General features: G+C 36.3%; 1 protein-coding gene across 1 annotated transcript; it reads left to right on the top strand.

Moving 5' to 3' along the window:
- The first annotated feature begins 555 nt into the window (after positions 1–555).
- LOC144453696 (uncharacterized) lies at positions 556–26,694 on the top strand. The gene is made up of 10 exons (XM_078145029.1): positions 556–685; positions 9,642–9,956; positions 11,819–11,941; positions 12,157–12,391; positions 12,981–13,125; positions 13,448–13,661; positions 15,052–15,405; positions 15,945–16,160; positions 16,939–21,036; positions 21,504–26,694. Exons 2-10 carry the CDS (start codon positions 9,702–9,704, stop codon positions 22,071–22,073), a joined length of 6,210 nt encoding a protein of 2,069 aa, XP_078001155.1. The 5' UTR covers positions 556–685; positions 9,642–9,701; the 3' UTR covers positions 22,074–26,694.
- Positions 26,695–26,979: the final 285 nt, after the last annotated feature.

The raw sequence follows: 26,979 nt of genomic DNA, 5'->3' as shown, positions 1-26,979 counted from the left end.
GCTGACTGTTTTCAAATGCATGGAATATATAATTTACTTGGAATAAATTGTTCTACATTTGGTATAGTTGATGATGAAGGCTAATATTATCAGTTATCGTATGTCAATGAGTGAATTATGAAAAAAACTGCATGTAAATAGAACGTTGAAAATAATCATTTTGTTTTTAAATGAGATATGCATGTATATTAATAGCTGTTTCCAAATGCATGGAATGTATAATTTACTAACTGGATAGTGTAAATTGTTCCACAGTTATTTTTTACAATGTAAAAAGTCATGGCTGACTATTGGGTATTGTATAGTGATGAGTGACTGATGGAAAAAAAAAGTGTGCACAAAAAAATACAAGATCCGGAAATAGTCGTTTTATTTTTAAAACATAATATACATGTGTATTGGCTGTATTTCAAATGCATGGAATGTTGAAACTAACCATTGAGAAGTGAGATAGTGAATACACCATGAATTATTCATGAAGAGAAAGGATGATGTCATCGTTTTCAAACTGTCCACGTGGTCAATGAGGTAAGATGCATATCAATGAGCAAAGAAGGTCAATTCGTATAGCGTTGCCGGTTGGGACAGTACTGTCAGTAGTTAGAGTCTATAAATTTGCTTTGTTTGGTGGTGTTTCTTTGGTTCTTATTTTACTCTCAGTTGGATCAAATCATTATATAGTAAGGTAGGTAAGATTTCAATATCATAAAGTCGTCTGTTTTCGCTGATATTTGATGATTTCAGAATATTTTTAACCAGCGCAGTTAAAGCCTTGTGTATTCATGAATATTTTAGTAGCAGATTTAATTGATGGGTTTCGGCGTCTGGCTTAACTGTGTGTGTGTGGTATGATTAGGGAAGTTTTTTTTTATAAAATTCAGTGCTGTCTGGAGTATACAGTATGCAGACTAATTGCAATAATCTTGTATGTTGATCGAAATATTGACAGTTCACAGTAGTCTGTGTTGACAGTAACCCCATTGGTAATCACTATGTATACATGCACTCAACCAAATGGCTTTTCTAAGTTACAAGTGGGCTGTGCTACAATATATCATGGCTTTTTATTAAGCCTATCGGCAAATTGGGGGTTTTACATTTAGGCTATACATGTATGTACCCTACATGGTCCACTTGATGAAGGACTTGTATACATTGTATCAATGACACTTGACCCTACTACAACAAATTTTAAATTTCGGTGTATCATCGTGAGCCATGTATATATAGCATCTTGTCTTTGTTACATGTAGTTTACGTCTGGAGATATACATGTACATGTACTGTGTGTTGTCTGAATCAATCAATGAGCTATAATTTCTGAGTATTTTAAAATTTGCTTATCGCATGATTTATTGGCACCAGTACTTCTCATGTAACTTTATACTCTGAGTTGGTACATTAGTCGTGGAACTCTGCACGTCCTATCTAATATTTCCTTATCAGGAAGTGAAAGTTTCGGCTGAAAGTTCAGTGACGTCATGCTTGTATAGTGGAAACAGAATAGACAATTCATGTTTCTTAGATTTCTATACAGTGTCTTCTTCCGTGTGTGTGTATATATAACTTCTATGGCTGAGTTTTCTAGAAGTCTCCTATCAGTTCTTTTTATCATTTTAACCCTCCACCCCACCACGTAATTACAGAGAAATAGATAGTGTGATTAGTTTTCAGTGTTTTTATGCTTCATTTTTCTGGCGCCGAAAAACCTTGGACATGTTCAGACAAACATTTGGTTGTCATTAAATTTAAAAGTTTCATTGAATTTAATGTTTTCTAATAATAGTAGATGTAAATGTAGTATGCTGTACAGTCATTTAATTTTGTACTTTGTTCCTCTATTGTGAAACATGTCTGCTTGTACATTTTGTAAGTTGTAAATTAATAGTGTACTGAAATCTGAAGAGCTCAATATCCTGTCCACAGTTTATACAACTACATGTAGGTGTTGACACTCCCATTGCCACTCCACATAATATCCAACAGAGTTTTATAGATATATGTGCAGGACAGTGATTTAGACAACCTGTATGTATATGTTAAAAATTGAAACGGTAAAATGTTATACTTGATATGAACACTAGTATAAACGTGTGTGGCAAACAGTGAAAGTACTTTACTTAGGTGTTACAGGTTGTGTGTTAGGGTTTTAAATTTAACTTCAATCTACGCTTAATCAGATTTATTCAAGTGAAAAAATTACAGCTACAATTTTTCTGTTGATTTCCATTGATTTAATAACAGCTTACCACATTATAAATTTGGTAGTCTAGGTAAGACTTAGTACATGTAGTTTATGCATGTGCTCTGGATTACTGTTTAAATTCTGAGCCTTGCTCATTGTAAAAGCTGTTATCTGAAGTGGATGAATTTATAAAACAAAGTTTTTGGTGTTGTTGTTTTTTTTAGCAAGAAAGCAATAACAACTGAAGATTACAGGGATTTTCAGATGAAAGGTGTTGTCATTTACAATTTTAGGAATGTTCACTAAACATGAAGATCACATATAAACCAAAAAAAAATTGGCCAAACGTTTTGAAAGTCGTACAGCTTCTATTATATGTATATCTGACCTTTCAGAATACACATTGACAAATTCAACAAATGTTCTAACAATACATGAATATTTTAATTTGGAAAAATCGTCATAAAGGTTAATGATATTTTGTTCAGACCACTTTGTTTGTCTATCACATTTACTGGTACATGTAAAAATTGTCTATTGATAAAGTTCTACATATCCTTCATGTTTGTTTAGTCTGCGTACACATACAAATCTTTCGATTCTGTGTAAAAAATGTCATGTACAAGTACATGTACGCACTTGTATGCATTAGTAAGCAATTCCTTCTCCACTTTATTGATTTTACACTACTGTTGATCAATGCTTGCAATTGTTCTGCCAGGGTCCTATTCTAAGTGACTCCCTCTACTGAGCATATATAGCAAACTGGTCAATACAAATACCTCCATTCCAAGGATATGTGATCGAAAACTGTACCACATAAAATGTGAATTATATTACTAGTTTCTTGATTGTTCATGAATGAAAATAAAACCTGAATTCCATTTGTTTTGAAATGTTGTTAAAAAATATAGTAAATAAAATAAAAGAAAAGCACTTATTTTTGGTAAAACTTTTATAGCAGTCTGAAGAGTCGTAAATCGGATGCCCATCTTGCTAAAATCACTTTGTAAAGTGGCTAGTCATATAGCGTTACTTGCCAAGTGGTGGTTTATTTCACTGGTTCACCAACGCTGTGAAAATCCTAGACATACACAATATCACGTCAGTGACTTTGTATATTTACTGTAAGTCGGTGAAAAATTGACTCAGAGTTTGTGGAAATTTAGCTCATACATTTATATGTTGTTGTTGTTGTTGTTGTTGTTTTCTTCATACTAAGTTTGTTTATTTTATGTTCTTGTCAAATTAATTTCATTTGATTTTTTATAAAAATTTCAAATGAAGAGTTCAAATTATTAGGTATATATGATTTAATAATCCTTTTTCTCCCAAAGAGGTATTTCTTTTGTTTGTACACAAATGCTTAGCAAGTTGGACAAAACAGGAATAAATATGTGAAACTCTACACAAAAATACTCCCCAGTAATATAAAGCATGCACATTGAGTGTAGAAGAGGTTTATTTTTTGGTCATATTTTTTATAGGAAATTCATGCCTGTGGGTGCATAAATTTATTAATTTTATGTGTACATTGTACATATAAACAAATATTGTCATTGTATTTATTATTACAACCTATATCGGCTTTCAGTATAAATAACCATCTGTTTTATTAAAAAAACCAAAAAATTATTTTGTTATGAAATATTTGTAATATGTTATCCATTTTCTATAAGATGCAAAATCGATAAATCATTGTAAGGCCATTATTATTTGAGCAGTTTAATTAAATTTCTTTGTTTCACTAATGTATGTCAAGTATTGTGTTTCCACATAATGGAACAATAGAATCAAATAGCCATTCAATATTTGCTATGAATGAAATGAATAAAATGACATATGCAAATGTAATAGAAAGTAATAGAAATCAGATACCTGAGAATTATAGAGTAAATCATCATCACATCAGTTCATTTTAGGGTCAAGGTCATTAAAGGGGAATGTTGACATACATTTTACAGTTAGCAGCTTTCTAGTTCACGGTCAAGGTCATGTACCCCTTCACTAGAGTTACTTCTAGTAAAAGCATGATTTCCTTATTATATAGAATGTCAGGGTTAGGTTGAGTTCGTATGTGAGTCATTCTGTGTTAATGGCTTCAAGATGTCTGATAATGTATATGTTTTAAATGTGGACGGTATACCTCTGCTATTTATATTGTAATCCATGGGGCCCTCACGGCGTACAGAAGGTATCATGGGAAATGGAGATCCAAAACAAAGTATGTATTATATACTCTAACTTTAATTTTGTTGTACATGATCAATTATTCGGATTTCCAGATACCCAAAATGTATGCCTACTACATTTGTCAAATTTACTATATTATTACAGCAGCCATATAAACCATGGCATTTCAGCTTTACATATATTATTATTTTAAAAAGTTTGGTGTGGAACTGTACATGTATGTCCTGTTCAACTACCGTAATTATTTTGCAAAGTAGCGCACAAAATATATGCGAGTGCCAGGATCTTTATGTAATTACCAGGGGTGACTCTCAAAGGTTATGAAGCTGATTGCCAACACTGTACATTGTATGAATGTAAATGTGCAATTCTAACAATGTTCCATGACATTTGAAAAAAACTCTGCTGGTATACATGGAATTCAACATCGCGCATAAATACACGTGGGCGTTGTGAAAGTGTTTCAGTCACAACAGTTGAGAAAGTGTTTGTCACAACAAAAGCTGAGAAAGTGTCAGTCACAACAAAAGCGGGAAGAAACTGTTTTAGTCACAACAACAGTTTGATGAGAGACAGAAAAAATCAATATGGTTCAGGAAGTGATGACAAAAGACAAGTTTTGTATTGATCGCAAGTATATATACATGTACACATTGGTGTACAGGTGACCACCTGATTCAAAACAACAATCAATATCAAGTGTTAAAATACAGAAATCTTACATTGTTGGCACACATTACAAAAAACGTGTTTCACATGCACCTGTACAGTACTGTGGGGTGGCAATACTAAATCGTATAAGGTAGAACATAATATCGTGTATTCAAGGTACCAGTATGCTATCAGATTTCTAAGCAAATGTACAAACACAGTAAGGACATTGATGTATGCAAATTGTCTAGTCTCACAAAGCCAATACTAATAACAAGGTTGGGTAGAATATATACATGTATACATGTGTACCATAGTTTCATGCAGTAGTAGCTTTTTCCTCATACATGATCTCGTGAGTGTCTGCACTATAAGGCCAGTCATTGTTGAACGAACTCTAAACTTGACTCCTGTGAAGGTAAGCTTCAGGTAAACACCTCATCATAGGTATGGTCATGTCATTGTTAGTTTCTGTTGTATGGATAGGTTTCCTTTTGACATATATGTACATGTATGAGACAAATGGCGGCCAGGTATGCATTTCTTGGCGAGTGAGAATTCACCCACAGAGTTAGATTGTAAACACACAAACAGTCTTTTGTAATAGTATCTTCACTTTCAGAAAGAGAAAATGTCCCAGAGTGATAATCCCAAATATTAGTTTTTTTTGACGGTAATTATTGCAGATACATGTACATGTACTTTACATTTATACATGTAATGACAAACATACTTTGTAATGCCAATGGAAATCTTTTCCTTGTAGTGTTTTTATACAGTATTTCTTGTTTTCTGTTTTGATAAACTTGTTATTTTCATTGAATGTAGCCATTTTTGTTAATGGGTCATTAGTTATTCAACTTGTTCACCAGAATAATGTCCAAGTACTTCCTGCAACCACAAAGATTCCAGATAACAGAAAATAAATAGCTATGTTCTATGTAAAATCAGTCTTTATATTTGTTGTTGTCGTCATATTGGGATAAGAGAACAATACATATCACTGTGCAGTCCTTGATACCCTTAATGTGTACATTGGGCCTCTACTTGATACACAACTGCTCAACTATTGTTTATTCTATGGTTTGGCCAAGCCTACTCATCAGCCAATCAGATTCAAGTATTCCAAGTAGGCATTAAGAATGACAGCTGTGAGGTCATGAGGTCAGCGTCAGTGCATCACTTTAATGAATAACTAGTAGGCGGCAAAGTATAGACTTTTCAAACCACGCTGGCAGTTAGAAGAGATAGCAATTGTAGTGTATCTGTAGATTATTTTTTTCTAGTTCAGGTTGATCAGAGGTACGTTTTGTGTTCCCGTTGTTGAACCTGTGTCGCCTACTGGTCAGTGATCACATCAGTGGGTAATGTATGTACAGTATTTCAGTAATGATGCATGGGCATGATGGTGTCTGCATATGCAAGGATTTGACTTGATCAGTGCAGCTGTGCTTAAAGTTAAAGGATCCAATTAACAGATCACTTAAATATTACGTTATTGTGAAAGTTATGGAACCTGTGCAAACTCAAAACCATCGAGTATATATTTACCGTAGGGATGTATATAGTATTTTACATAGTTAGGCTGATATAGGGGATCAATATTATTACTGGATGCATGTTCCACAGTTTAAAATGATATGTGAGGTTAGAATTGATATTCTAAGTGTGAAGTATATGCTATCATATTACCATAGGAAAGAATAGGGCTAAAAATAAAGCATTATGAGTACGGGACATTATAATTGGAAACCTCAGTACCACTATTACCAGCAAGTATAGGAAAATAGGTCAGTTCATCAGTACATTTAAAACACTTTTTCTCAGACCATGGAGGTACGTACATGTACATGAGGAGACCTTTGTACCCTGTGTACCTCCATGTTGTAGCCTAGCTGAGATCTGTTGCGTTGGTGGATTTTAACCATAAATCCCCTGCACAGTGAAACTAAAGTAACTTAATTTGAGTCGTTGAGTGGAGATCTGACTATCTTGAGAGGAGAGACAATAGTCAAAATCCTCACACAACATTGTCTATAGTGCTATCCGTGGCAATTTGAATTTCAAGATGGGTAAAGAGATGATTTGATACCATTGATAGCTCTAGAATACATTACACGACTTGATTCTAGGCTGTAAGGATCTACACTACTTGTAGCCTACAGACATGGCAATCTTACTCAAAATACTGGCTTGACTGGTAACCTGAGGAATGACATTTTCAAGTCAGATAGCCAAGTCTCTGGGATATATAACAGTGCAGTAGTAAAGTGTAATGTTTCTACAAATTCAATCCTTTGATTTCACCATCCTTGCTATATACATGAGTACATATGAATGACAATGAACTTGAAATGTGACACCATGGAGGTAGGAAGGATGTGGTGACACTTAAAAGGTAATAAGGCAGGCAGAAGAAGGTCATATTTTTAAAAAAAATGATAGATGAGATCATTGTACAATGTACATGTAAGTTGAAAAAATGGTGCAAGGCTTTATTTCCGACATTTGTCTTTTGTCTCATCATCAATTAGAAGTCAATATTAGCTTTTTATGAATAATGTATTGCAGGTCAGAGATGTCAATTTTATGTTGATGTTATTTATGACTTGCATGCATGCATGCTGTTTACCTGAAAGATTTAGTGGTATGTGTATTTTAAAATTTATTTGTAAGGGACCAGCTGTGCTGCCTGCTAGCTGATACAGAAATTGCATGTATGAGATGTATTTGATACAGTTGACGTTATCGTATCTGATGGAATATGTAGTCAAGTCACATGTAGGAAAATGGCTTTATTTGATCTCAAGTGGCATAGAGATGTGACATGTATGAGAATATAATGTTTGGGGGAGAGAGAAATGCTGCAGTGTTGCATTTATAAGTATACAGTATAAATATTTTACTTGTATATTGTTAGAATCGTCAGTTATCCTTTTTAGTATTAGTAGTAGGGTCTGAAATCTGTTTATAATTTTCTCCTCAGTCAGGAACACATAATGTAGCCGTGAGACTAAGTTTCATGTTGCTTAGAATCTAGGGATACAGTCATGATGTGAGGATTTTTTAACCATTGCCTGTCTATGAAAGGCAATAGCCAAAATCCACACACAGCTCTTGATTCTATACTAGTCTTCATGTTACTATCTCAATCTTCGTGTTACTAGCTCTCCACACCTGTACTGTAGTGTCATAATATATTACAACATAGGAACATCCATGCTAGCCGAAAGACTTACATCATCTTACTTATAATCTCAATTACTAGCTATCCAAACTAAGTACGTTAGAATAAACAGAGTTATACAGGTAGATGACATCTTGGTGACACAGGATTGGATATCTAGAGATACATATAGTAGTAAGTCTGTGGGTTATATAATGTACATCCATGTGCCTGCACCAAGTGATAACATGTAATATCCTATTATATAACCTGTAAGCCTTGCTAACATCCATCCATTAGACACTGATTCTTTTCAATTTCCGTTGACTTACATTAAGTATTGTCCTGTGTCATGTCGTTTCTCTTCCTCCTATTGTATGCGTGACTCATTTCCATGTTAAGATAAAATAGGTTGGAATGTGTTGGGCTTGTATGAATGTCCAAATAACAAAGTCGTTGTAAATACCTTCATTTCAGAAAACAGTTGACTAAATTGACTGTGTATGAATGTCCAAATTAACAAATACCTTGATTTAAAAAACAATTGACTTATACTGCGATAATGTCCTGCTTGCTTGCACACGGAATAAGTCGGGACTCGATTCTGACAATGTCCCTCTCTATGTAGTCTAGCACATACAGACAGAGCAAGTTGGGACTCGATTCTGGCATTGTTCCTTGCCTCCTTGATGGACATTGTCAATGTAGATTTGCGTCCCGTACACCATCTGCCAGCAGTCGACTAATACAAATTATAATTGTTGCAACCATTTTTGTGTCACGAGATCTTATTCGTCTTAGTCCTTGTATTATCATAATTTATTATGAAAATATTAGATTTTAGCAAGGTTTTGTTATCACTGATATTTCCATGGTAATATAGTGTAACTGTTGTGGTTGTGTTTAGGATTCAAGATTACATGTATGTATCTGTGGATAACACAAGGTCCTTGGTTTGGTTTCAAAGCGGTGTCCTGTATTAACATTATCCAAGGTGATTTAAGTGATCAGCTGATTGGTCAAGTGCAAATAAGTTTTAAGAAATCGTGTAAGGAGTCAAATGAAATGTTTACAGCAAAAACGCTGAATTTTTATATGACCTGAATATTTTTGTGTCTCTGTAAACAGTAACGCAATGTAGAGAAGAATGTTTAGGTAGATTTTTATCTGATAACTCCTGTGATAAGCTGTGTGACAAATGGTAAATTGTCATATCAAGGACATTTGTTTCAACTTTGGGTTGAGTGTATACAGTACCGGTCCTTTAGTTTCTGTGTGATGCATTTGTACATTTTGTTATTTGACATAAAATGCCTACACGAACTATTTCAAAACTCAAAATTTATTTTGTATCAACTTGATACTAGTATGTTTATACTTCATTTACTTATCAGTTTATTACCATTATTGTAATGTCCCTAATTAATATCTTTATAATATACACAGGTGCAGGTGTGTGTTTTCAACATCGGATAATTTAGCTGATCAGGTTTCTATATTGATATTATGCTGAAGTGGAGAAACCTCCAAAAGTGGTTCAAAAACGGTTCTACTGACAACGACTCTGAAAACAACGACTACGGTAATTATGGCAACAACTTGGTATTTGCAACATCTCCAACCCTTTCTGATTCACTGAAGTTCGACAAGCAGTGTGGTTACCAGAACAAAGTATGGACCCAGGGAACAAGTCAGCAGTTAATCAAGTTACTACAAGGAGACAAAGAAAATGTAGATATTAAACAGTTACAACAGTGGCAGGTAAATGGACCATATTATTAGTATTAGTAGTAGTAAAAATATAAACATTTATAAGTTTGTCATAAGGGTGTAGACACTGTCTTGAGAAAATAGAAAGAAATTTGACCAAGTACTATTCAGTACCTTATTTGGGGGGGGAACAATTTTGTCAGTAAAAGCGTTTATGAAGGCGTCAGAGAAAAAGACATTTAGGTAGCATCCAACTCCTTGTTTTGAGGGAAAAGAAAGCAATTTTGCTATCAAAAGTGTTTACAAAGATGGCAAGAGAGAAATATAATAGGTAGTGTTCAACACCTTGTTTTTTGGTAAAAACACTTTGATTTTCTTGATTTTCCAGTCAAATTGATACAAAACTCTAAATGTGTTACAGTGGTATTATTGAAATTTTAACGATAATTTTCATTATGTGACTGATATAGAGTTTTACCACCTATACACATAAAAATAACAAGTCAACCATTTGATTTCTTATTCAACACCATGAGTAGTCTAGAGGCTATCCAATCTGATTAAAATCCGATGTAGTGTACACTTCTTTTTTGGCTGTTGCGTTTACTGCCGTTTGTTCTTTTGTGAGCGCTCATTACATACATCTGACACGACACCATAGGCGTTCCTGTACCAAATCTCAGCACTGAGTGAATTCACTCAATGAATGAGAGTGCATAATACACCAAAACATACAGGTACAGTACTTCAGAGCGCTCTGATCGACAAAAACCACGAGTCTCTTAGTCCTTGTAAGAGAGAGGGAGCTTGAGATTGGAAGTCACGGATAGGCTCTAGACTACGGCATGACAGGTCTACATGCTAAAATTGCATTATAAGAATAAGTCGGCCTTTTTTGTTCAATTTTGACCCTCTAGCATGAGGTAGATTTATAAAATGCTATTACCAGGTATTCAGAATTTTTTCTACATACAAGTACATTACAGTATAAGGTTGGTTAGCTCAACACAATGAAGAATCTACTGACAAGTTAATTATAGATTCAAAATAGACAGTGCAAGGCATGCATTATGTAATAATCTCCCATACTGATTTCATTGTAGGTTCAACCATAAACTCTTTCATGTAGCGTCTATGGTTTAACACAATTTGTGCCGCAAAAGTGAAAATCTTACATGTAAACTCTGTCTGTTACTTTGTCTAAGAAAACTCCTACCCATCTCAGTTCAAATAAAGACACCCAATCAGGGGTCACCATATAATTTTTTGAAATATTAAAGGTCAAAGTGATATCAAAATTGAAGCTATGAATTTAATTTGCTGTTTTTAATTCTGGGAAAATAAAAGATTTTGTTGATTTTGTTGAAAATAAGATGATGGACCCCCAAAATTTCTTTTGTTATTTTAATAATACCAGGAACAAGCTTTCATATGGCAAAGTTTGGAAATGTGTCCCTGGGATATGTTATGCCGTAACTTGTTGGTACCTATTGAGGTACCTGGTAAATAGAATATTACAAGGGTGATTGGTGTACAACAACACAATCATGGAGAATCTGTTATTGTCACAAATAAGACAATGTATGTGTCGTACGTTATGTAATATCCCATACTGAATTCACTGTAGTGATTGTTTACTACATGTACCAATTTTGTCCTCTGTAACATAGACAAAAATCTTTGTGATGCAACATACTACATTAAAAGAGTTGCATTTGTACAAATATCCTACATTTGTGTACCCTCAGTAGTGTCTCATGAAATATACTGTGATTGTCTTACAGAATTAGGTGTATATCATCTATCATGGCTTTCACTTCTCTCGAGCGGCTTCCAAACAGCGCCCCCTAGTGGTCAAACTATTGCATCTTTTGTCTTTCTCATAACAAGCCTATGATATTATTGTCTTACAGAATTTCATAAATGATGTGGATCAACTCGGTGAATGGTTGACGGATATTGTCTATCAAGCTGATTCATGGAAGACTCCCAGAGGTGACGTCAACAGTCTCAGAGTACATCTGGAAAGACATCTGGTAAGTGTACTATTCATTTGGTGAATTCTGATTGGTTAAATCTATAAACTTGATGTCAACAGTCTCAGTGTACATCTGTCAAGACACCATGCAATGTACATGAGTTTATCTGTAAACAGTCAAATTAAATTGTGTGTTTTCATCTTCCAAATGAAGTCATTTTTTGCATTAAAACTAACACATTTCTATTTTTGCATTTATATTCGCACCTTTAGGCATTTGCCATAGAGATAGAAGCTCACCAGACATTGAAAGAGAGTGTTGTTAGTGAGGCTGTGGACTGTATGAAGGCTTTGCCTCAATCCAGGCAGTGTCTGGAGGAACTGTTGTTGGTGATTGAGTCACAATGGGAAGACTTACAGAACCAGATTGATGTACAATATCAACAAATAGAAGATGCATTGAATGCATTGGAATCTAGTATTACAACTGAAGATTATGCCAGGGTAGGTTTTGGGTTATTTCTTGGCCAAGAGTGACCAGGGTAGCTCCTGTTCACATCATGAGTTGTCTGCTAGTGCTGGGTGCTGTTCTTTTCTCTTCTGTTAATACACCAACCTAAAATGGTGATAATGTGTTAACATTGGACAGTGAAAGATAGTTACTTTGGAGTGGTAAATAGAAACGATGCAACGGTTTGATCCGTTTACTACAGTGATTTGATTATGCAGCATGAATGTCATGAGACTGGATAAGTACATTTTTCCTTGATCAAGGTCCATAGTAGAAGGATTAAAACACAGCTTTTATTTCTCATTTACCGTTTCAAAGTAACTTCATTTTATTCTCGTATCGATTCTTGGAACAATGAAAAATATACTAGTATTTTCCATTCATCTCACATGTACGTGCCTTAACTGACTCCACACTTACTTAACTGCCTCACTCAGTTGCGAATGGTCTGTCTTTGTTGATATGTCACTGAATGTTAAATTTTAATATTGAAGTCATGTATCACATACAGTCTATGTGGTTTGAGCTTACCTTGGCTGAAAAAAACTCATGTGCATATTTCCATGTATCATGTTTCTGCAGGTAGTGAGTCCTTTATCGGTTGAACAGGCCAAAGATGCTGTGGATCACTTGACTTTCAAGCTCCACAGCAAGAAAAGAAAGAACTCGCCTATGGAAAGTCACATCTCGGCATTGAATAAACAGGTTGAATCCTTCAGCAGTGTCCAAAGGTGGGTGAATGAATCCGTAGTCTGGTTATTGTAAAAACAAAAGGTTGCACAGTTTAGTCATTAGGGGCACTGTTCAAAAAGCAGCTTTTTTTACCAGAAGTGAAAGCAATGATAGTTGAGCATTTTCTGCAATTAGCATATTTCTCCAATGTTTCAGTTGTGGCCATCTTGAACTAGATTTCTTATATCAACGTCATATACATGTAGAAGGTAAAGAGAATCTTTGACATTATGGAGTAGCATCATTATAACTTGTAGTTTCTACTTCTACACTCCTGACCATGTCTATATATATACATGTTTGTATTATTTGTTTTTCTAGCCTGGACAGTATTCTTATAAACACAGAGAGTGTTTTGAATAGCAGTATTGATGACAGTGACGGTGATAAAAACAACCCAGATGATGAGGCTGTAGATGACTTTCAAGGAGACTACCAGTCTTTGTTTGACTGTTTAAATCAAATGCAGGTTGTCATCACACAGAAAGACACTGATGTCATTGCCAATAATGAACAGTACCAAGAAATATGCAAGGTATGTCAACTTTTGACACGGATCTGCAAACGAAAACAGTTCAGATATGAAAAACAGTAGTCTGGTAGAGCTATAGAAATAGTCCATAACAAAATAATAATACTTATGTAATCCTTATGATAGCAGGAACCTGGGATTGAGTCATGGGCCTTCTGGGGTAGTCGGTTGACTCTTTCTCACCATAGATGGCGTCCTTCCAGAAATCACTGTACTGTTCTATAATTGTGGTTGAGTTGTAGGCATGTGTAAAACACTGCTAGTAAGTATCTAAACCTTCTCATTGGGGGTGATACAGTAACTAATTCAACAAATTGACTTTAGAGTATACGATTATATGTACCATGCAGCATGGAAGTATAACTTCCATGCATAAGTATAACTTCCATGCATGCAGCAATGCTTACTAGAGGGTGAGGGTTAGACCTGGCTATTGTGTTACCAGCCCGTAAATATTCATGTGTGTTTAACTATTGTTGTTAAATTCAAATGACATGACCTAGCTGTCAATGTGTCCTTTATCTGCATTTGTACACTAACATACAGAATACTGTACAATGATACATGTATGTGTACAGGTGGTGTAAGTCTCTCCCAGGTTAGCCAAACAGTAATGGGACTCAAACTTTGTTGTTGAGTCTGTTTAATACAAATACAGTTCATATTCCTAGTGTAACCAGTTGATAGTCAAATTTAGTAACCAATATTATACTATAGCCATATGATGCTGAAGTGTGTATCATTCAGTATGTGTCATTCTGATTTTTAAACCATATAAACACTGGTTGCTAGTTATCATCTGTCTTGGAAATGGTTACTACTAAAACGGTAAGTTCAGTAATAGGCAGATAGTGCAGGGGAAACCAGTGTCTATGATTTAAATAACAGATAAGATGACTTCACTTGATCACAATTTGGTCATTGCATGTGATACATTCGATCTGTTCTGTGCTGACCATTTGTTTGGCCATTTTAAATCACTTCCTATATTTGCCACAAAGCCTCTATGTTACGCCAGCTCCCTGTAGCATAGTCAATAGCGCTTAGCATTAGCAGTCAGGAGCTCATAGGTTCAAATCCCACTTGAGACAGGGGATTTTTCTGTGACCGACCCAAACCCAGGGTGAGGGTTCTACAGACTCGATGGGTAGGCAGTATCACCCAGCCTTGTCTCACTCACAAGAAGAGTGTGACTTTGGGGGGACTTCTGAAGTAATGAAGCATAGAATCAGGGATGATTACTCACATGGAGTCCACTGATGCTATGTTTGCACTAATAGTATTAATGCAGGGACTCTTTGTTAGAATCAGTACTTCAAATACTTGCCATTAAGTCTCTGTGTTCCGATATGCATCTAAATAATGTGACATCAACTTTTTATTTTAATATTAGGAGTACAAAGATGAAATGGATCGTTTAGAAGCCACAAGAAGGTCAATCAACTGTCAGGGCCACCATTTGATGACGGTCTATCCTAATCTCACTTCGGAAATCACATCCAAGTTATCAGACATCAATGATAGATGGAGTTGTCTCCAGGATCATGTTGTCGTGGATACCATGAGTTCTTCTGCATCCTCGTCACCAAGCAGTCAATCCAGTATGTTGGAAGAGTTGGATGATATTTTGGTGACTCTGAGAGTGTGGCTGAATGATGTCGAATGTCAACTCTATAATGTTAGCTATAATAAATGTCTGAACTCGGATGATGTGGCAGAGTTGCAGAAGAAATCAGAAGAACACCAGGTATGTAGGCAATGATGGTTGTATAACTCATGCTGTCTGTGTACAGTGCAAGAAATATTTGCAAAAAAAAATTTAGGAATGAAAAATAATCAACACTTAGACGCTACAGAAAGGCCTAAATTGTATCTTGTGTTTTTCTATCCTATGATTTGTGTGGGAGTTTTCATGACCTAGATTTATTTTTGCCCTGACACAACATATTAGATCAAAAAAGTTCCATGAATGACTGTAAATTTTCTCCAAAATGGCAACCACAATGGCATATTTACTGAAAATGGTAACCTTTTGATCAAAAAGTTAATAGAATTTCCATATTAGACTTCTGTAACTGACCAAAAATGGAGAAAAAAAATCTTATGTTACGGCAGTTTTTCACTCATGATTGACAAATGGTTGATTAATTCATGACTATATCAATCAATACCTGAAAATTTTGTCTTTTCGTACTTTCAGAATTTCTTTCTTTTTTAAAACTATATCATGCAACACATCAAATGTTGCCTTTTCCTATGTAACATGAAATATTTTCCCTCCGCTAGGTGTTGCAATCTGACATAGAGAAACATGCCCGTGGTGTGACTGCAGTGTTGACACTATGTGATATTGTACAGGATGATGTCAGAGCCTGTGCTACAGACAAAGACAAGGAGGGTCTGCAGGCAGCAGCGATTAGTTTGAACAGAAGATGGCAAGCCATTCTGACACAAGCCATAGACTTGCAGTCAAAGTTGGAGGAACGACTACAGGAGTATAAGGTATGTGACTATAAACTGATACTGTCAATTGGTACCCTAGCCAGTCTCCAATCATTTGCCAATTTGTATGGATTCCCAAACTATAATGAATATTCATGAACTGAAGTTAGGTACAATCCATAACACCAAAGTAAAGTGTTTTCTGTATGTACAAAAATCATTTATAACATCCATGTCAAATATAAAAGTATACTGTTTCATTTACTAATTGACCACATTAGAAAGGCCACATGCTAGGCTTGTAAATAAACCAATTGAAACAGTCTACTTTTACACTTGATATGAATGCTATAAACGAGTTTAGCACATAGAGAAAGTGCTTTACTTCAGTGTTATGGGTTGTACATGCTTATTATTGTAGCTTATCCAGACATCACTGTCTGTTTTGAAGGCCCACATTGGATTACGTTAAAAATCTTAAGTCTGAAAAAACAGTTGTTTGACAGACTGAGCTACAGAAAACATTGGTCCAGAATAAAAGAATGATCCTGTTTGATCCACTGATAACACTAATGGGAGAACCTAGGATTGAATTCTTTTGTGTAAAACAATCCAAACTCCAGCACTAAACTGGCCATGTATTGAATGAGACATCAGGACAGAGAGTGAATCACCAGACAGCCACCATCTATAGAGGCAAAGTTGAACTATGTTCTGAAACTGTCAAATTATATGTGATTATTGATTTGGTCTATGTAGATGTATCAACATATTCAAATTATTTCAGTTGCATTTGAAAAATATCACTGTATTTCTTTTTTTGTTTTTATTCAAACAGGTAGACGAGTTACCTAATGTAGACGATCTCAGCACTGCTTCAGCTACAGCCAGTGCTACAGCTGTTAGGTTTAGTGACATGTATTGTTTTGAGAAACCAGCCAACTGTGTACCAAGTAAGATGGTAGAAGGACTCCTAGATTACGAGTACGATCAGAACGAAGTGATTGACGATGAAGATCTGTTACCGGTCAGGAGAGCATTCTCAGAAAATGATGCTTACAGTGTGAGTGACTTGACAGACATATCAGTGGATGACGAACTCAAATATGATGATGTCTTACTGATGAAGGATCAGGAAATCGATGAGTCTTCACTAGAAAGCGAGTTGCAGTTTGAAACGGACGACTTCTTAGACACCGATGATTTCTTGGATATGTCTTGTAATCTGTCTTACGATACATTCCTGCCGAAAATGGAGTTAGAAGATGATGGGGATGAGATTTTCCCAATGGAAGACATCAATCCGGAGGACATGGAGAACGTTCAGAAGATGAGGGAATTGGCCTCAAAGAGACAGAAGAAGATGAGTAAAAAACAAAACAAGGGGAGAGATGCTGTGGATGGTGAAGAGAAAGATGGGAAGGTCTGTAGTAGAAAGAAGAAGAACAGAGGGAGTGGTAGTAGTCGAAGACATTCAACAACCTCAGATATGAAGACTAGTGGATGTCGTTCATCCGAAGATTGTTTTAGCAAGTCACCGAGAAGTGGCGTCGGTGAAAATGGACTCATGCCCAAACCGATTTTGAAGAAAAGAAAGAAAGTATTGGGAAGCAGTTGTGTTGGAAGTCCAAAAGATGACAGCAAAATCGGGAAAGTGGAAAAAACTATTTTTCACAAACACCGGGAAATGGAAGAGAAATTTCCACAAAATGTTGATGCCATGACAAGGGCTGTAGAAGATGCGTTACAGGCATTCATGCCAAACAGACTTGGCAGCATGCCAAACAGATCTTGCAGCAATGAAGAGGATAAAAAGTTTGAAGATGAGTGGGCCGATCTAAGACTAGATGATAAGGAGTCATGGAAAATCCCCACAAGTCAACGAAGGTGGTTATCCAATGGTTTTACCACCAATCTCATGACACCAGAGGGCAGCCCGAATAGTCACAGCCAAGTGTTTGGTTCTTTTGACAGTCCAAAGAGTGGGAGAAGTTGGTCGTCTTTTGGTAGCAGCATTTTTGGTGATGTGACATCAGAAAGGAGACTCCGACCTTGGGATATGTACGGTGCTTTTAGCAGTCCGAAAAGTGAAGGTAGTTGGGCGTCTTTGGGTAGCAGTCCTGTAGCTGACATGAAAAGTACAGAACAGTGGCAGAAAGAAGTGGCTTCTGCATTGAAGACTTGTGAAGAAGATGATGACGACGATGACGATGTGTTCAGTGAGACAGAAGATACGCCTAGAGCTGATAGAATGACTAGACATGATGATCGTGGGGAAGACATCTTCCTCTTCGATATGAGTGAGGACGAGGAAGATAGTGATCAATACTTGATGGCGGACATCGATACTGATGAGTACGGAGGAAGCTTACTCAGTGAGAGCTTGAAACTTGACTTAAATTTGATCGATGCTCAGTTTCAGCAAGTTGCTGCCGAGATCAATCGAGCTAAGGCTCAGATATTTGATGAAATGTCAACGATTGACATGAGATCTGGAGACGAGTTGAATTTACAGAATGAGATTCTAAATGACGAGAGGGAGAAAATCAGACGATTCTCTGAGGGCGACGATGAAGATGATTTGATAATGATGCAGACGAGTAGCTCTGAGGGTAGTCATGGTGACAAAGATGATAACTTGATATTGATGCAGACTACAAGTGCTGATGGTGGTCACGGTAATGAGGAAGATCATTTGATAAAGCTGCACGCCAGTAGCAAAACAAGCAGAAAGAGGAGGCTGTTTCCATCTTTAACTACCAGAGATGACATCAACGCAGGCAGTGATGAAACAAGGAGGATGTCCAAGTTTTTTCCATCACTTACTGAAAGTAGTCAAGCTGACGAGAAGGAAGTATTAGAAGAGAATAAGGAAGTGATACGTATCACTGAAACCGTTCCATGCATAAAAGTAGAATGTACTGATGGTGAAACTGTTGATGGCAGGTGTATGGGGAAGGTATTCTGTTTTCCACAACCCTGTGAAAGCAGTGAAAACAAGCTGAAAGTGGAAGGTGTGTCAGTATATAGAGAGTGCCCAACTCCAAGAACACCAGCTGAAGATAGGATGGTGATTTACCCACTGCTATCAACTCCGAGAACACCAGGAACTCCAGCTGAAGAAGGGATGGTGATATACCCTCTGTTATCAACTCCTAGAACGCCTTTCGAACCCAGAACTCCAACCGAAGAAGGGAAAGTGTTGTACTCAGTGCTATCAACTCCAAGGGCACCACTGGAAGCCACAATATCAATTGTTGACCATCCAGATGATGAGGAAGACAATGATGGGATGTGTCCACCACTTGTCAATAGCACAAATCAATTTGAATATCCTAAAACACCCAAAACACCTAACTCACCAAGTGTAAGTCCTTGGACTACCCCTAGATTTCGTGCACCACAACCTCCGTGTACAAAGAGTGCGTTGAATTCCGTAGTGGATACTGGATATGCAAATAGTGGTCAAAGCACTGAAGAGTGGCTGGAGATGAATGGTTGTCAGTCTGTGAGTGGAGATGAGTATCGTGGGAATTGTCAGCAATCGGTGGATATGGAAACACCTCATATCACAGAAGGAGATGATGAGCAGAATTGTGAAGCAACCGTCTACCAGCTACAAACAAGTCGTGTTGAGTCCATTGCAGTTACAGTTGCAGCCACAGATGATGTCGAATCCAGTGCAATTATAGGTGCGGACAGAGATGATGTAGAACCCATTGCAGTGACAGTTGCAGCCACAGACTACATTGAATCCATTGCAGTTACAGTTGCAGCCACAGACGATGTGAAATCCATTGCAGTTGCAGCCAAAGATCCTGAGAATAGTGAAGGAGTTAGTGAGGAAGACTCCATGGTGACAAGAGAAGCAGGAAAGTCAGACTGCGATGATGATGATGAATCAAAACATGATGGTCAAGGCTATCAGTCTCATTTCAACTCTATCGACGAAGACGTGAATAGAAGTAATCATTCTCAAACAAGTGAATGGTCCAGTCTGGCTGACAGCTGTAGTGGTAATGTGTTTGATTGGACAACAGTGACTAATGATGGTGATGTAAATATTGCTCAAGTGCAGAGGCTAGATTTTGATGGTGAAGAGTTTGAACACATCACAGAGTTGACATCTTCACTCAGTCATGGAGATGTAGAAAGTCAACCTTCTGAGAGGAATGATACAGATGATGATGATGATGATGAAAAAGGTGATGAAGAAAGGGAGGAGGATGCTTTGGATGATACTCCTTACAAGATACCAGAGACATCTGTAGATGTCGACCTTGAAGCAAGGTGTGAAAGCAGTGGCTTATGCCATGTGAGCGCCTCACCCCAGTTCTGCGACTACATATCTGAGTTGGCTGAAGCCTGTGTGAATGGTCAGCTGACGGACAAGATCCACGAATCGCATGCCAAGCTGGTGAAAACCATTCCAAGAGTGATTCAAGGTGATGGGAGTGGATTTATAGCTGATGTGTCTAGTGTGGACTGCCAGAGTCTACAGGAAGAATTTGGAGCTTCATATTTAGATTGTCTTCCTACGAAGTGTGACAACAATAAGACATCAACGTACCACCGTAAAATTGGCCACCTCTCTATTGAACTAATCAGTTTTGATAGTGACACCAGTTTTGGAATGGAGTGGTCAAATCACCGTAGAGCCGAACCGTCTGACTTGGATGTTAGCGCCAGCTATGAAGGCAGTGACAGTGATGAAGAAGTATGTAAGGACGGTGCTGATGATGATGATGTGGAAGGTGGTGATGATGACAAGGAGGAGGGAGAATATATGGAGGAATGGTTTGATGCTGATGATGGGGAGCAAGATGAAGACTGGAGTGAAGACTTTGTGATGTTTACTACCTTACCAAGCGTTAACTCTCAAGAATGTGAGGAAGGCAGTGAGGATGGACTGCAAGACAGTGGTAGATTTTCAAAGGTGAGGTAGCAAACTGACAGTCACATGTCGATAACCATTGACATTGGCCCTTCTAGTGTCTGTAGTTGAACTTGTGACTTTATAAATCATCGCCATGGCAATCACATGAAGTAAAAACTAAAAACATTGATCCCACTGTTGTCTTTGCTTATCATATGTCCAACTCTTTATTGAGGTTCACTTACAGAATTCAAGTCCAAAACACCAAGAATATTTCAAAATCTTTATTTTGGCTGAGAACATCTGTACATATATGTGTTAAAACTGTACAAATCAAGCAGTCTAGATGATAATTTTTATACATGTAAGAAATAGATGAATGTAATAGTTTGTTATTGCACAGGGTCTTATTTAGCATACCTTTGTAAATGCTGTGTGGATGATGGATACAGGTAATATTTTCATTGCTACAACATACGTTATGTAGTGTAATATTAAATGTCTTCTTCATTTTGTGTCATTTCCAGATAAGTGAAATAGACTATTTGGATGTGTGTAGCCCACCACATACTTCAACTCCGCTTACATGTCAGAGGTCATGTAAAGTAGCAGTGACCATGGCACCTAAAGAGTTGATGAGAGAATTGTCGTCAGATAGTGGTTTTGGTGGAGATCGGGTAAAGGCAGAACTAAGCCAGGAGAAGTGGCCAGCCAGCCATGATGGTGTTCATGACGCAGTGAACAACATGTGTTCTTCAGATGTTGATTCTGGTGATGTCCAGGATTCAATGAATAGATCGCAGCAAACCGATCTGAATTTGGTCAGCAACGATAGCGTAGAGAGTGACGCAGAAGTAAGTCATTGCAGCAGCAGCAGCAGCAGCTCCTCGCAACAGTCGTTCTGTCGTCGTGTATTTTGTCTGGCAATCCCGATACACCTAATGTTAATGGTCTTTCTACTACTGGTCGTCATATTACCAACAGTGATAGAAAACCTAGAAGGTGAGTGCAGTGTTTCCCTGAGAGACAAACTATTGTTCAGTAGTTTGTCCTGGGAACCTGTCCTCAAATATGTCAAAGGGCCTCCTCCAGTCTGAAAAAAAACTGGATAATAATGAACTTTATTATTATTATACATTTAATGATTAAGTCGATACAATATTAATAATCTAACGGTTGTAGTTTGAAAATATTTTTTGTCTTTTTCTACGTTTGGACTATGATATAACTCTGCTATTCTATGGTTTACATGTATTAAGAAGACAGATAGTGAAATGAACTTGACGTACTGAACTTATGAACTAACTGTGAGTAGGAACATTAAGTAACAAGTGTGGAAATGTTGAATGTGTATGAACGGTAGTAAGAATAAGTCCTCGACTGTTGAATAAATGAATGGCAGTTTGAATTAGTGAATGGCAGTTTGAAAAAAAAATGAATGGCAGTGAGAATGTCCACAGCTGTTGAATAAATGAATGCCAGTTAGAATGGTGAATGGCAGTAAGAATAAGTCCATTACAGTTGAAATAAGGGAATGCGATAAAAATGTGAATGGCAGTAACAATAAGCCCATTACAGTTGAAATAAGTGAATGCCAGTTTGAAAAAAAAAGTGAATGGCAGTAACAATAAGCCCATTACAGTTGAAATAAGTGAATGCCTATTCAAAGAAGTGAATGGCAGTAAGAGTAAGTCCATTACAGTTGAAATAAGTAAATGCCAGTTTGAAAAAAAGTGAATGGCAGTAACAATAAGCCCATTACAGTTGAAATTAGTGAATGCCTATTCAAAGAAGTGAATGGCAGTAAGAGTAAGTCCATTACAGTTGGAATAAGTGAATGCCAGTTCAAAACAAAGTGAATGGCAGTAACAATAAGTCCATTAGAGTTTGAAAAAAGTGAATGGCAGTAACAATAAGTCCATTACAGTTGGAATTAGTGAATGGCAGTAAGAATAAGCCCCATTGCAGTTGGATGCATACTTATTGAACTGCAGTTGGGTTAAGTCCATGACTACACAAAGAAGTTAATTGTGGTTGTACAAAATGAATGGCACTTGGAAAAAGTGAACGGCAGTTAGTGAAACTGAATGGCAGTTTGGGGGAAAAAGTAAATGCCATGATTTGAAAAAAAAAGTAAATGGCTATTGGAATAAGTCCATGACCACAAGCAAAAAGTGAATGGCAGTTGTACTAAATTGATAGCTGTTGGGAAAGTGAATGACAGTATGATTACTTCATAGTGAGATATGTTGAAAATAATGTACATAGCTGTTTTGGTATGCAAGAGACCTTTTTTATATACGGTTGTGTGTGGCTGCAGTGTGTGAATGTCACAACTCGTGTATGTTAATGAGTACAAGTATTTGCTTTATGAATGACATTATGTTGAACTCAATGGCGTGTGATGTCATACAAGTTGAAGTGAGTTTATGATGACGATTGAGTGTGTAGAAACTCAAAATAACCAGATTTTGTGGGACCAAACAAATTAGACTCTAACAGCCTTGGGAGCATCGGCCAGCAGAATGCGGCTGTTTTGTATGGATCGATATCTACCGCGTACATGTTGTCGGAAGCGTCGCAATAACACGACAGGTCGCAATAACTCATCAAGGAATGGTTAGTTCTATGTAGTCAATGAGGGCGTACTCAGTACAAGGATATTAGGTATAGAGTAGAAGTATGCAGTAGATATCAGTACAGACAAAACAGCCACTTTCTGCTAGCGACGCTCCCGAGGCTGTGAGAGAGTCTACCAACAAATACAAGGAAATCTGAAGAGTTTCTATAGTTTGATAGATGTATATCACTTAACAATATGATTATGTTATTATTTATTAACACCTTGCATCCACTTATGATACAGTGGCTCACACCTTTTAAAAATGTCTAAGTGACTAAGTTTGTGGTCTGACGAAAAGGACTCTGAAACCATTGAACGTGTGTGGTTCATGGTGTATGTATTATGTGTGCCAATAATGAGCTGAGATTTTTTAGTCTCCACATATGTGTTGTAGCTCATCAAAACATGACAAAAAACACGGTGTAATTGCCATATCTGATGATACTGACTAAATTATTTGCATTGTAATCTGAGCAGCTGAATTATTGATTGCTGTTTGGTAGAAATTTACAACGTTCTTGATCACGAGACTGAGAGATTCGTTGTTGCGTGCACTGTAATCACTCATTACGGTCACGAGTATCTACTACACTCCTGTAATTTATTACGATGTTTGAGTGATGGATACACAACGATGAATCTATCAGTTTTTAGTTTTATCATTTGCACAAGCCAGTTGGCCAAACCAGGAATGTTTCCAACATTTAAGTATGACAATCGGGCAAAACATACTCAACAAACTTTTCAGATTTTCTTCAAAAAATGCAGCTGAGTTTTGCAAACTAGTCAAAAAAAAAAAAATTCAAGTCGTTTCTTTTACACATTTACTACTGAAATACTGAAAAAGAAAAATGTTTACAGAAAATCTAAATACGAGAATATTTTGAATTATGACAAATTTGGCCAGCTGACTTGTGTATTTGATATAGAGACGCGTGTTGTAAATTGCTTTCTTAGTTTTCTTAGTAACACTTTTTTTTTATGAAGGACATGACAGTATGTATTAAAAGAACACTAAAATATGTATGCAACTCTTTCAATTGTGCCAATGTTGGATTTCACACAAAATATATGTCAGAATTATGTTTTAAAAAAAAAAATGGCCTCAAAGGGTTATGTACAGAGTTGTGCAATACACGTCTGTCCTGTGTCCAATTTTGTTTTTTTGTTTTTTTAATTTCTCATGGTTTGTAACTGGTCAACGTCATTTAGGAGCAAGATGAATTGATTATTTGAAATTATAAAAAAAATATATGAAATGCTATTAATGCAGTTAAACTGAAATTCGAGAGAGAAAAAAATGGATTCAAGAAGAAACTAAAACTGAACATGTATTTTTTTAAACTGGAAATTTTTGTACTATATTGAGATATTTGAATCAAATGCTGAAAAATGTAAATTTCATATTTAATGCCAATTTGTAACTGCTACATTTAAAAACTTGTTTAAAATGACCAATAATATTAAAAAGAAACTGATGCAATATGAAATGGATATATTAAAATTTGGAAAACTAATATTTTTTTGTAAAAAATGAAATATTTCAAAGACAATGAAAAATGATTGTACCAGTAAACACAACACGCCAGTGAGATTCCTATATTTTTATTTATTTGTGTTTTAAAACCAAAGAAATACTTTTATGAGATGAATTGTGCAAATGATTTTATTTATAAGTGATGATATATAGACTGTAAGGTACATCATGTCACAGCGCCCTCAACGGCCTGAGGTTCACTGATGTGTGAGGGCGCCCCGTCATGGCGTACCTCACCGACTAAGTGATATACTGTACATATATATTTACAGAGTATGCCAATTTCTTTGTATGAAAGGATGTATATAAGATTTTTTGTATGTATGCTGCAATTTTGAGTTTGTAATATAGTGTATAACTTTTGTATGGAAGATTTTTTGTAAGTACCGTATGTAAAGTTGTAAGTTTGTATAAAAAAAAAGAGAAAGTGAAAGTGTATATTTTTGTGTTATATAAGAGAGAGATGTCTTGAAAACCTTATTTAAAGCAAAAATCTGTGTTGTTTTAATGCGAGATTATTTTTGTTATTTGTAAAAATGTTTTTATGCAAGAGATGCTACTTTTTATGTCGAGATATTGTTGTTTTTCGTTTTTTTGTACTCTTTGTTTTACGTGTATCTCCAGTCAGCTGTTGTGCAGCTTGAATCAGTGTCTGCAATAATCGCACACAAACGTACCAGTATGGTTAATGATATAGAATTTACTCAGAGTTCCCAAAGTTTTGTATTTTCTGATTATTAAGGTAGTATGCACCTTAATAGGGACCAATTTCCGCGAAAACCAAAGTTCTGAAAATCTCTCCAAACTTTTCTGTATGAATACATTGTTCCTTATCTTCTTTGAAATATTGAAAACAAGTTTAGGGGTTCACTGTCCTGTTTCAATGAATTTGACAATCTATTCTTTTCCTATACACAGTATTTGGCGGCCATATTGGATTCTTATTTTGATTACAATTTGACTTCTATATCAAAAACTTGTTCGGTGATCCCCATTTTTTTTTCTTTCTTTATACTGAGAATTGGTTTGAGAACAGTGTTACAACAAAAGTTTGAGACATTTATTTCTGAGACTGAAGGCATATACGACTTTCATTGTCAATGTACGAATGTATGTATAATTATACATTACATACATCCATGCGTGCGTGTGCGCGTTTGTATGTACACGCACACAGACGTTACTATTAGAGATAAACAAATTGTACATCAGCTGACTGGATTTACCGTACCATGTGGATGATTTTAACGCTGCCATTGTATGTAATTTATTTTGTTGTTTTATTTTGTCAGTGTGCTAAAAACTTTCTCATATGACAGTTGTATTGTGTAGCTGACTCAGTGGTATATAAAGATACCACTTGTTATGTGTACATGTAAGGTTGTCGGATAACACCTGGTGTAATATATTAGGTGCAATTGACAAGTGTTTATTTACTGTCTCATGATATTGATGTACTTAAAAGTTTTTTGTTATCATGACCCTTTGGTGATACATCAACTATATTATGTGTCTTTTTGGTTGTCTGTCTGTCTGTCTGTCTGTCTGTCTCTCTCTCTCTCTCTCTCTCTCTCTCTCTCTCTCTCTCTCTCTGACTCTCTGTGTGTCTTTGTTCTCACCTACCCTTACTCACTTACCAATACCTACCTATCTCTAACCAACCCACGCTTATTTATGCCTACCCTCACCTACCTACATATTTACCTACCTACATTTACTTAATACCAATGTCCACAATCTACTCACCTTTATTAATCTACCCATCTGTTGTTACTTATTTACGTGGCATACCTATCTACCCATACTATACCCACACCTACCATCTACCTACCCACCTACCTAC

This window comes from Glandiceps talaboti, chromosome 2, assembly GCF_964340395.1.
Source record: "Glandiceps talaboti chromosome 2, keGlaTala1.1, whole genome shotgun sequence".
NCBI lineage: Eukaryota > Metazoa > Hemichordata > Enteropneusta > Spengelidae > Glandiceps > Glandiceps talaboti.
This window is presented reverse-complemented; position numbering and strand designations above follow the sequence as displayed.

Bases quoted from the DNA above. Each gene is read 5' to 3' on its own strand.
- LOC144453696 (XM_078145029.1), top strand. From the start codon at position 9,702: ATGCTGAAGTGGAGAAACCTCCAAAAGTGGTTCAAAAACGGTTCTACT. The intron at 11,942-12,156 runs GTAAGTGTACTA...TCGCACCTTTAG, and splicing joins TACATCTGGAAAGACATCTG to GCATTTGCCATAGAGATAGA. The intron at 12,392-12,980 runs GTTTTGGGTTAT...TTCTGCAGGTAG, and splicing joins TGAAGATTATGCCAGGGTAG to TGAGTCCTTTATCGGTTGAA.